Source organism: Gouania willdenowi, chromosome 6, assembly GCF_900634775.1.
Source record: "Gouania willdenowi chromosome 6, fGouWil2.1, whole genome shotgun sequence".
In the NCBI taxonomy this organism is placed as follows: domain Eukaryota; kingdom Metazoa; phylum Chordata; class Actinopteri; order Blenniiformes; family Gobiesocidae; genus Gouania; species Gouania willdenowi.
The window spans coordinates 7,883,938-7,896,400 of NC_041049.1; the positions used below are offsets into that span (position 1 = coordinate 7,883,938).

At 35.6% G+C, this 12,463-nt stretch overlaps 1 protein-coding gene across 5 annotated transcripts in view; it reads left to right on the forward strand.

Annotated features, from left to right (window-relative positions):
- The window catches only part of anks1b (ankyrin repeat and sterile alpha motif domain containing 1B), a 298,928-nt gene that overhangs the window by 264,668 nt on the left and 21,797 nt on the right, over window positions 1–12,463 (forward strand). For all 5 annotated transcript variants that reach the window (XM_028451136.1, XM_028451140.1, XM_028451138.1 and 2 more), the window contains one exon: window positions 5,140–5,265. In XM_028451136.1, the coding sequence (XP_028306937.1) occupies window positions 5,140–5,265 (126 nt within the window). The remainder of the gene's footprint in view (window positions 1–5,139; window positions 5,266–12,463) is intronic.

Below are 12,463 nucleotides of genomic sequence, written 5' to 3' on the forward strand. Positions count from 1 at the left end.
AATTTTTTTGTCTGCACATACTGTCAAAGATCTACACTACAAAAAGTGCAATCTTTCTATATGTTGAACAGGTAAAGCCACATATTTGTTTGCTTTATTGTTGTAATCTGGGCTTTAAAATGTGTGTTTTATATTTATTTGAAGTTTAAATAAATCTGAAATTGTTTATTGTGAAACAAATTGATTTATTGCTTGTGTTCATTGAAAAATACATGACAAGAGACCCTTGAAAAAATAATCGCATATTAAATCGCAATTGCAATATTGAGGAAAAAAATCGCAATTACAGTTTTTTCCAAAATTGTTCAGCCCTAGTACATAATGTGTAGAAAAGGAAATTACAGCATAAATAAAATGTAAAAGTAAAAAGTTTTTCTTATTTAGATTTAATGTCATTGTAATGTGATTACTTTGAATGCTTTCCAACTCACGGCGACTACTACAGGTGTGTCTGGTATTACAGGACGTTATTGTCCAAGCGTTGGACGTCCCCTTTAATAACCTGCAGCGCACTGTTTGCTGCAGGTTTTCTTTTCCAATCTTAAATCCAATTATCTTGTAGCAGCGTTTCCTTAACTTTTCAATCTCAAGACTCACAAGTGAAATAAAGACAGAGTTTTCGTGCTGCATCCCAAAAACACAACATCACAGCAATACAGCTACTGATAAAGATCACAACTAACCAAGAATTATAATATATTATATTATTACAACATGTATTATTAACATGTTAAAGTTTAAAATAAAACATGCTCTGTCGTGCAATGGACCGTCCTCACTCAGCTGGCTCCAGTTTTTCTTGGCAGAATAAGCTATATAAAAAATCTAGGTGATATAAATCACTAACAGATCCAATAGCACAACAACAGGGTTTGTTGAGTTGGTGAATCAACAGTGGAGAAGTGGAGCGTACTCAGCGTACGTCTCTGGGGGAATCGTATGGATCCAGCCTCAGATATAGAAAACCACTCAGGAGTGAGATAAGATCAAATAAGACCTGCCTTATCTGCAGCAGGAGCTGATACACACACACGCGCACACACGCACACACACACAAGACAATTAAATACAAACGTACACGATGAAGAGAAGAAAGTAGAAAAGGGTTTGGATTGAAAATGAATCTGTGAACGATGGAGAAATGGAGAAACGGAGCTGAATGTTTGTCTTTCAGCATGTTGTGTTTTCAAGCTGTGGGTCGTGGACCTGTTTTCACTTCACATGTGCCTGTATTCAGTAGTGAATAGGGTTGGGACGATACACTTAGATCACAATATGATGCGATACAAAACGATACAATACGATATTTGTGGAAAGAAAACAAAAAAAAAAGACCAAAATAAAAATAACCAAGCTTTTATTTGACTTTTAACCGTGGTTTGATGTTTGCTGAGATAAAGCATGTGGATGCTGTCCATGAAAAACATTTTCTGCTGTATCGTAAACAAAAGAAAATAATAAAAAAGGGTCAATTAAAAAAAAAACAATAATATCTCATAGAAATAACATTGTAGTCACATATTATAGAACAGCAATAAAGCTATTGATTATAAAGTGCCTGCTTAAGGTTCAGCAAAGTCTTTCCAGTGCCCCCCCATCATGACATCATGCCCTATTTGGGGGCACGCCCCCCTGTTTGTGAACCACTGAGTTAAGCTACATTCTCCACAGTCAACAGGCAAATATGGACACACGCAGTCACAGCATCACAAGCTAAAACATCCAAAGAGAAAGTTGTTTTTTTCCTTGGTAATGCCTCAGAAATTAGATTTAGCCTCCCACCAGATTAAATCTAGGACAAAACAAATGATTGATCTGCTCTTTGTTCAACAAACCTTTATATTGTGTTCAATTGGGCTGTTTTTGTATAAAATACAGCGTAGAATTGTTGCGTCAGTGAATACCTTTTTTTTTTTTATTTAAAGAATGCACAATATTTAAATCCATGCTTGTTGACAACCAACCCTCTCCCAACATCACGTATTCATCAAGTTTTCTATTACCTTTTCATACTTTTAATGATTAATGATTTATTATTAATCAGGTTAACAATGCAGAATGTATTGTGTGAGTTTTGGGTTTTCCCTGGTTTTTATTTACTGACAAAAGGCGACAAACTAGTTAAAATACTTCCCCCACCAACTGCTCAAATACATGTCTAAATTTACACACAAAAAATCTGATCTTCTTCACAGCTGCTTTGATGTAAAATCTGTAACATTCATAAAAATCAACTTCCAGAAATGATGTGACAAAGTCTATTTGATTTCTTTGCTCTCAAACACAATCAGAAACTTTTACTTTATTGAAAACAAAAAAAACAAAAAGCTGTTTATCTTCAGCCACTAACCCACAAGAAGCTTTCCAGCGTCGGAAAAACAGCAAAGCCTCCAATTCTTATCTTCTGTATCACTTTCAATCAAAATGTGAAGTTTCCAATCAGCAGAAAGTAATTCAGACGCAGAGAAACGTGCAGGCGTCTGAAGCAGCAGCTGTGTTTGGGTTTGGTGTAATTAGGGTCTTTCTGTGTCATGGTGCGAGTCACACCGCTCATCAGTGCACGCTGATTTCCTGAGTGTGTGTGTGTGTGTCGTCGCTCCGTTTTTCTCAAACACCCACTGATCAGTCTGCAGGAGGAGAGATTAGAGATGCAGATGTGTAAAGATAAGACACATCTGTCTAAGTAAGATAGATTTCATCACTAAACATAAAGATATATTATATTACCTTTGCACCAGAGATACCATAAGGTTCATAGAAGGAGCAGAAAATTACAAATTTATGTCTTTGTATCACATTTTTAACGCAAATTGTCATAAACCCAAAATATTATTTAAATAATGATTTAAATAACAATAGCAACTACAGTATTGTTGTATATGTATAATGTACATGAACACAAATTCTTCTAATACCCAAAATATAATTCAAGACAAAAGAAGCAGAACTTTAATCAGTAACACTGTCAACTTAAGGACTGTAGAGACACTGGAAAAATGAGAAAAGGCAAACTGTATTTAATAAATGTAAAAAAAATAAAATAGCTCAAATCTCAAACGATAAACATGGATACATTTATTCATTTTTTTAATTTAAAACAGACAGAAAGTAACTGTAAACAATGAACTAGTGATTTCTCCCAGTGTTGGAATTTTGTAATCATTACTGGTGATTAATAAGTATAGTGATTAATCAGTGATCGCTCAAATCGGCCTGATTAATCACTCAGGCTTTAGTATATAGAATATATTAGGGATGGACGATTCACTGACTTCACATTCTGACTCCATATACAATAATGGGCTCAGCAAAAAGATACGATACAATATTTTTTGAAAGGAAAGAAATAAAATGCAGTTGAGAAAATAAACATGCTTTTATTTGACATTAACCCCAGACATACTTACTCTGAGTATAATAATTAATAATGTACATATAAAAACAAAACCACTCGTACCCTCAGCGATAAGTCTTCTGACGTTTTAATATCTGAATATATTGTCACTAGGGCTGGGCGATATCAACCAAAACTCACATCTCAATATTTTTTCTGGAAATTATATCTTGATATTTTTAACTCAATGAAGTCTTATCAGCTCAATTTAGAGTTAAATGTGCATTTATTGACAAATGGCTGCACAAAATGTGCGAGTTTTGGCTTTTTCTCCTATAGGGGACAGCACGTGTGAGTGAGTGTGTCAGCAATGACTCTTGGAATGAGTATTTTAATACAAAAATATATCATTGTAGGTGATATTGTGATTTTCAATATTGCCAAAACACTAATCTCAACATATCTCGAATCTCGATATATTGCCCAGGACTACTTATCACACGATATATCATCCACCTTTGGTAAATATATTTGGTTTATTCACACGTTATTTACAAAATGTCAACAACAGAAGACTTGTCCATCCAGCTTTACATGTTTGAGCCAGAGTCTGACCCGGCGGAGCGAGATGAAAATGAAGATGATGAACCTGCAGAACCCTAACAAGTGAGCTAACGCTAGCACCAAGCTAACGTCACGAAATGCATTTTAATACAGTCTTTTTGGAGACAAAAACGGCAAAATGAAATGACTAATGAAAACTTTAGACTTAAATTAAACCACGTAGGCCATATCATCAAGGATCTAAAACGTGCACACAGCGCTAACATATGAAGACGGTGCAACTGCTAATGCTAACAAAACAATGACAGGGACGTCTTATCATCACACTTTTTAGCGTTATTTACAGCTTACCGAAGTGCTCTGTTCGTCGTCTCCAAAGATAGAAGGAATTGAACCCTCAATCAGACAAAGTCTTTCGGCAAATCCTTCTTTATACTGGTGGAGGTTGATGAAGCAGTCATCCTTGAAGTGCTTCGCTTACCCACAGATGTGGGTACATTTCCGTGAAAAATAAAACTCAACCAGGCACTTTGAAAAGGTTCTGATGCTGGGAGACGGTGTAATGAAGCGTGTGAGTTACTACATCCAACAACCCAACATTTTGACTTATCCTCTCGTAACTTTGGCATCCTTGAGCTTGGACTACAAAATAAAAGCGAGAAATAAAAATGGCGGATTGCTCGAAGTGTTGGGCCTGGAGTTGATGTGCTAATTTGGCAGTTCCGCTGCAAATACTGTGACGTTATTGTTCAAAAAACGTAATAGAGAATAGAAAAATCGAAACAGATTGAAAAATATGACCAAAACAGAATATAAAGATATCAACGGAGCACCTGAAGAGACTAATTTGAACTTTTCTGTACTTCTAAACACTCTAAATATACAACAAAATGCATTTAAGGGCTAAAAAAGTGGATTTAACATGATATGTCCCCTTTAAGGGTAATTATGAAGACAACTGTTTAATATTGGGTTTTTTTTTACATACATTTATCACATCTCACTTAAGGAAACATCAGATGCTGAAAATGCTCCATCACTGCTTTGATAATAGCTTTATTCATGTGGGGTCATTTACGTAGTAATGAGGTTCCAAACATATTGTTTTCCACTGAGAACATGAAGGTATTTCCTGTGTTTAAACCTGTGAGTTTAATAATAGAGTGAAAACAGCTCTAATTGAGTTGTCATTGATCCTGTTGATGGTTTAATCCTGAAGTTTGTGCTTCTCATGGTTTCAGGCTGGTGAATGGTGTGAGCCCATCACTTTACGTCCACCCAACGAGGCCACGTCATCCACTCCAGTCCAGTACTGGCAGCATCACCCCGAGAAGCTCATCTTTCAGTCATGTGACTACGAAGCTTATGTAAGTCTGACTCCATCACTCACATCATCTTCTGCTAGTGAAATAAAAGACAGTTCAAGAACTTTATTTAATACCAGGGGTAAATGATTGTCTTAGAGGCTGGAGAATGGGCTATACTGTACGAACTTCTGGTTCTGTATTATGACATATGACTATAGTTTTTATATTAAACTCTCACAACTCAACAATAGCAGTAAATAGCAAAGGACATATTTTTTTCCCGTTAATAGATAGATAGTAGGGGTGTTGGGAAAAAAATGATTCGGCGATATATCGCGATATTACGTCGCACGATTCTCGGATCGATTCAAAATTCATCTATATCAATTTTTTTTATTTAAAAAAAAAAAAAAAAAACATACAATATATATATATATTTATATACCTTCATTTAACTAAGAAAGTCTTTTCCACTGCAGGAGACATTGTAACTGCACAAAGAGGCAGATTGAATGTTTTTTTTTTTTATTTTAACTTGTTGGCACATGGCATGTTAAAGCCAATGTTTTGAGTGTAAAATATGCCAATAAAACACATTTCATACATAATGTTCTTATGAAGGTGTTCACATTTACAGATTAGTTGTTTCTTAAGTCATATATTAAAAAAAATTGCAATAATTACCTTATACCTTAATATCGGGATATATTGTATCGTGACCTATGTATTGGGATACGAATCGTATCTCCAGATGACAGGCAATACACACCCCTAATATATATATATATATATATATATATATATATAGATAGATAGACTTTATTGTCTGGTCTGAAGCACTGACAGAAATTATTTTTTGACATGGCCACAAACAGCAACACATTCAGCACAATAAAACACATTCAGCACAATAAAACACATATAATTGGCTTAAAAACACACAATGAGGATCATTTTATTCAGAGTTGCTCCTCTTGTTTTCTGTTTAGCTAGGCGCTAATGCTACTTTAATAGCTACATCTATGTTTTGACCTAATGTCCTCATCTGAAGCATTAAACCATTCCAAGCCAAACTTGTTCCTGATCCGTTTCCTCCATCCGTCTCCAAAGCGCCTCGTTCTCCGCCCGGACCTCCTCTATAACACTGAGGACTAAGTCCAATGCACCCGGCTCTTCACAGGAGCAGTAGTCGTGGTCAGGACATGGTACATCCATTTCCTCCTCGGGGTCCTCAGAGGGAGAGTCTGGTCGCTCTCTTTGCTCCCAAACACCAGGACGAGGGGTAGACGTGGAGTAATTATTCCATTCAAAAAGAAGGGGGACAGCTCCACTGACGCCCTTGTGCATTTGAGCGCTCCTTCATGTCAGGGTTAGGGGTTAGGCTTTATCTCTCTGGATGTTGATGACCCACTTTTTTTGCGGAAACGTAAAAAAACTGAAAGTAGAACTACATCTAGCTGAAGCTGTACACTTAGGAACACAACATTGGTATCTTTATGCTCTATCTCCTCTTGTTTGGAAGGTAAACTTTGTCATTTTGGATGTCATTGTGTAGACACACAACCACACAAACTGTGAAAAACATGTTTAAAAAGTGTGACGGCTTATATCTCATATCATTGAGTGGAGATATAAGAGGAAATATGTCATCGGTCTTATTTTCAACCGGAAATACGTCACGTGTCACTGTGCATATAGCCCATTTCACAAATGAAAAGAACAAACACTAAACAAAGAAAGAAAATAAAATAAAAATGCACATAATTTAGTAAGACTTAATTAAATAAGGATTAAATGGTAAATGGACTTGATTTATATAGCGCTTTATCACCACACTGAAGCAGTCTCAAAGTGCTTTACATATCAGCTCATTCACCCAATCACTCTCACATTCACACACCAGTGGGACAGGACTGCCATGCAAGGTGCTAGTCGACCACTGGGAGCAACTTAGGGTTCAGTGTCTTGCCCAAGGACACTTCGACACACAGTCAGGTACTGGGATCAAACCCCCAACCTTTCGATCAGAAGACGACCTGAGCCACGGTCGCCCTACAAGTGCACACATTACAGTAGAAAAATAATAATAATAAAAAAACTTGATTTGATGCTATTAAACGTTAGAACAGCTGAGCCCAGATTGCGTTTTCAATTACAGGCACATAGTAGAGGCTTTCGTAGATCATCTGTAGCGTTGTTGCACACTGTAAAGTTTGCACACATTTTAACGGGTGCAAACCTTTAATAAATCAAGCCCAGAGTGTGCTAACTTTGCCACGTCAGCCTTTACCAAAAAATAGTCATTCAGATAACTGATATTGGCAGTTTAGCTCTAGAAAGAATGATAGATCTAAAATGATAGATCCGAAACAAGTCTTATTTGTCAAGTACAGTTTAAAACAGCACAAGGAATTTGACTTGGTAGTGCGCAGAACAAAAAGCAAGCCAGGAACAATAATATTAATAGTATAAAGGATAAGGGATAAATAATGGATAGATAGAGGATAAGGGATACATTAATATACATATATACAGTGCAGATAGGAATATCTCCACCTTTAATGACTATTTTGTAAAGCGGGGGTCACCAACTTTTCTGAAACTGTGACTTACTTCATTGGTACTGTATAGTCTGTAGGGCTACCAGTTAGAAAAACACTTCTTAGATTCTAAATGTTTCACTTTAATTAGAGGGTAAGATACGATCCCGGACGAGCCCCCAACTGTTTTGGGGGTTTGGATGAATGAGTTCAGCTTTAGGGTTGCTGGTCAGATGTGGACACAAGATTCGAGTACACGTAAAAACAGAAAAAAAATAAAGACAGTTAAAAATACACAGAAACAGGACATAAAAAATACACATTTTCATTACACCAACAAATGAATTAAAAAATGCATGATATACTGTATACATTAACATTGGTAAAAATATATATATATATATTTATATATGATTTTAAAGCATTTTTAAATATGTGTAAAGTTGACATGCTGAGGTTTCAACATTAAACACTTTATTTCTCCTATTTTATGCAATTGTTGCATTTTCGTTAAATTTTATAGAAAATTCACCTTGTGTTTTAAAACATAATTTCTTATATATCATATTATATAAAACATACCAGAGTTCTACTTTAATGATGTTGCTCCAACAAAATGATTAACAACAATCACTTTTAACTTCATGTAAAGTTAATCAGCATTTAATTAAAGCACAGTTGGACAGAAGCTTTCTATTGTATTTAAATGACTTTCTCCTTTCGTTGTTGAGTCCCATTATTTCACTCCTTATAAAAAAGAGAACAACCTTCCTGCACCGCTGCTTAAACTGAAAAACACTCCAAAGGTGGGGAAAAAAAATGCATCATTTTAGTGCATTTTAATTCATCATTAAATATCCTGTGGTAACAATGAGTCTCTAAGCAGGCTATAAATGAGCTGCTGGGGTTTGGTTTCGCTTCGTTTCATTTTATAAGCGTCATTTGGGCATTTTGAAATTTTACTAAATTAAAATTAGGTCAAAAATATCTCAACAATTGTAGTATTTTACAAGTTAAAGTGTATATCAGGTAAAAATAGAGTGTGACAGAAGCCAGGGAGCGAATCAGACCGTGTAAAAAAATGAGATTAAAGCTCAGCGCTGTGGGTGTCCTTGGTCTGATAGTTCCATCTATCTGTTTCCACACCTGAGGAGACAGAGAACAGCCGTGTGGACCATTAGGTCTCTGACAGCTGTGTGTCGTGACTCCACTGACAACATGTCGCTGGGAAAAAATGTGACGCTGCTCTGTGGGAGCCGTCCCAGGACAGCCGGGCCCCAGGAAGCACAGAAAGTGAGACAAATGGGCGAGAGGCAGCAGGTGGAGTAGCAGCCAATAGGAATAAATTAGATGGATGAGAGGATGGCGAGAGGCCGAGTGGAAACAGGAGACAGAAGAGAGCTTTGTGTTGGTTTTAGTAGATGAAAAGAAGAAAAAAAATAACAAAAAAGGAAGAACTGGAGAAAAGCCAAAGCAGACAAAAGGATTCATCAGTGCTCATTTTCTCTTTGCTTTCTAATAAACACAAATGTTCTTTCACGGCTTCACCTCAGACTGCGTTATTAGCTTTAATACATCACTTTTACAACCACCGCTCCCTGTTATCATCCCCCCTAAAAGCCTGCTGGCACCCTGACATCATTAGCACACAACACCGTCGCTGTGTGTTCCTTTATAATGAAAGATTTCAAACACGCAATTACTCCACATTTATACGAGCGTCATATCACATCAGAAATCCTCTTCATCGTCTCAAAAACTGAGGAGTAGTCATCCCCTAAGTCACAGAGGAAACTTTCATACAGCAGGGAGCACAAAAATTAAACTGTAAGCATTTAAAATTATGATTCATGATTATGATCTGAGCATTAATACAGAGAAACACACGTTTATTTTGTGTTTGTTGTCGTTTTGTGTGTTCTTTGAGTCAGTTTGTGGATTTCTGTTTTTTGCATTTTTGTTGTATTTTTTTGTATTTATAGGATGTTTTTTGTGATTTTGTGGACGTTTGTGCATCATTTTGTGCTTTGCTTTTTAGATTTTTGAAGTCATTTTGTGTGGTTTTGTTGCTATTTTTTATGTTTATGGGGTCGTTTTGTAAGTTTTTGTGTGACTTTGTGGATGTTTTGTAAGTTTTTACTTTTTTGGAGTCATTTTGCATGATTTTGTTGTTTTTTGGGTTTTTCGAGTCATTTTGTGTGATTTTGTTGTTGTTTTTTGTGTTTATGTGGTCGTTTTATAAGTTTTTGTTTTTGTGTGACTTTGTGGATGTTTTGTGCATTTTTAGTTTCTTTTTTGTATTTTTAGTCATTTTGTGTGATTTTATTGTTATTTTTGGGTTTATGGGGTCATTTTGTGTGATTTTGTTGTTATCTTTTGTGTTTATGTGGTTGTTTTGTAAGTGACTTTGTGGATGTTTTGTGCATTTTTCTTTTCTTTTTTGTATTTTTGGAGTCATTTTGTATCATTTTGTTGTTATTTTTGTGTTTATGGGGAAGTTTTGTACATTTTAGTTTTTGTGTGACTTTGTGGATGTTTTGTGCATTTTTCTTTTCTTTATTTTGTATTTTTTGGAGTCATTTTATGTGATTTTTCTTTTAATTTTGTTGTATTTTTGGAGTCATTTTGTGTGATTTTGTTGTTGTTTTTTGTGTTGATGGGGTCGTTTTGGGGTTCTGCATGTTCTGGTGCCAATAATGCTGCAGGACATAATAATCCACAAACAGAGGAGAACATGCAAACACGAAAAAATAAAAATCTCCTAAATCTGCTGCAGATCGTGGTCATGTGGTCAAAATCAACAAATATTGTGAATGTAGGTCACGGTAAAATATTACATTTTATAACTTCATCAAAGTCAGTGTCGATGACTTGTTATGTGTAACCTTACATGTGTGAGCGAACACTAGAGGGTTGTAGTGTTTGTTTCTGTTTTCACTGATGGTCACAGACAGAGCGACGGCACATGAAGGAGAGCAGCTGCTCTAATGTATGATCACTGCCCGCTGTCCACCATAACAACACGCTAACGTTGTTAACCTCAGTCCAGATAAAGGCTTTGGAACAGTGCCCAAGGCTCCATCTCGCCTTTTTAGAAAGATACCACTCAGATAAATCTAATTTAAAAAAAAAAAGAAAAATATTACAGTTTGAATTTCATAATGCCGAATATTACAATAGGCTAACGTTAAACAAGGAGTTTACTGTAATAATAAAGCATTATTGTCCTGAAAAAGTCAATCAGCAGCAATTTAGTAAAAAAAAAACCACAAAGTTTCATTGAAAGAAAGTCAATGTGTCAATTTAATAAAAGTACTCAAACTAATGTAATGTTTTAATACTTTTGATTGCTTGATTAGTGGGTAAAGTTTTTGAAAATATCTGATTGGATAACATTAACTAACTAACATAATATTCAGCTGCAAACTGATGGTTCTTGGCTGTAAAGACAAACCCCCTTCAAAATAAAATACAAACTTTTTCCCATGACATTCCAAGGCTTGTGACCACGACTCAATAAAAATGTGTCTACAACAATCATGAGTTGTTGGTTTTTGTGTGACTTTGTGTATCTTTCTTTATTTTTTTGTGTTTTTGAAGTCATTCTGTCTGCTTGTTTGTCATTTCTTGTGTGTACGGCATCACTTTTTATTAGTTTTTAGTGACTTTGTAGATGTTTTTTGCCATTTCTTGGCATCACTTTGTGAGTTTTTATTTGTTCTGTGTGACTTTGTGAATGTTTTGTGTATCTTTCTCTCATTTTTTTGTGTTTTTAGAGTCATTCTCTTTGGTTTTTTTGTCTTTTCTTGGCTTCATGGCATCATATTGTGAGTTTTTATTAGTTTGGTGTGACTTTGTGGATGTTTTTTGTATCTTTCTTTAATTTGTTGTGTTTTTGGAGTCATTCTGAGTGCTTTTTAGTCAATAATAGTTTTTTTTTGTGTCACTTTGTGAATTTTCATTGGTTTTGTGTTAATTTGTGAATGTTTTGTGTACCTTTCTTTAATTTTTTTTGTATTTTTGGAGTCATTCTGCCTGCTTTTTGTTAGTTTTGTGTGACTTTGTGGATGTTTTTTGTCATTTCTTGGCATCACTTTGTGAGCTTTTATTTGTTCTGTGTGACTTTGTGGATGTTTTGTTTACCTTTCTTTAAATTTTTTTTGTATTTTTGGAGTCATTCTGTTTGCTTTTGTGTTGTTTATGGCATTATTTTGTGAGTTTTTATTGGTTTTGTGTGACTTTGTGGATGTTTTTGTGTATTTCCCCCCCCCCCCATAGTTTGGATGACTTCTGAGCCACAAACACGATCATATAAAAACAAATGCAAAACAACATAGGTCATCCAATAACTTGTAGGGTAACCAAATGTTAAATGATGTCGTGATCACATTTAGAACAGATCAGACGTTCTGATCCTAATAAAAGCCTTGTCACCACCTCAGGGACTTGTTCCTCTTCTCTGAGCTTCTCTGACAGTGCCAGACCGTGATCGTCACACACATTAGGAGCTTTAACGTCCACGTAAACACGATCCCAGTAAAGCACTGTGTGTGTTATTAAATGTGTGCGTACGTGCACAGAGAGTGTGAGCAGACGGGAGTGTTAATGTACCTGTGGGAGTCTGCAAAGGTTAATATAATCACTGCTGTGTGCTTTTAATGAGCACGTGTGAGCTCAGCTAAGTGGAGGGATTATAAAAACACAACAATCACACACAA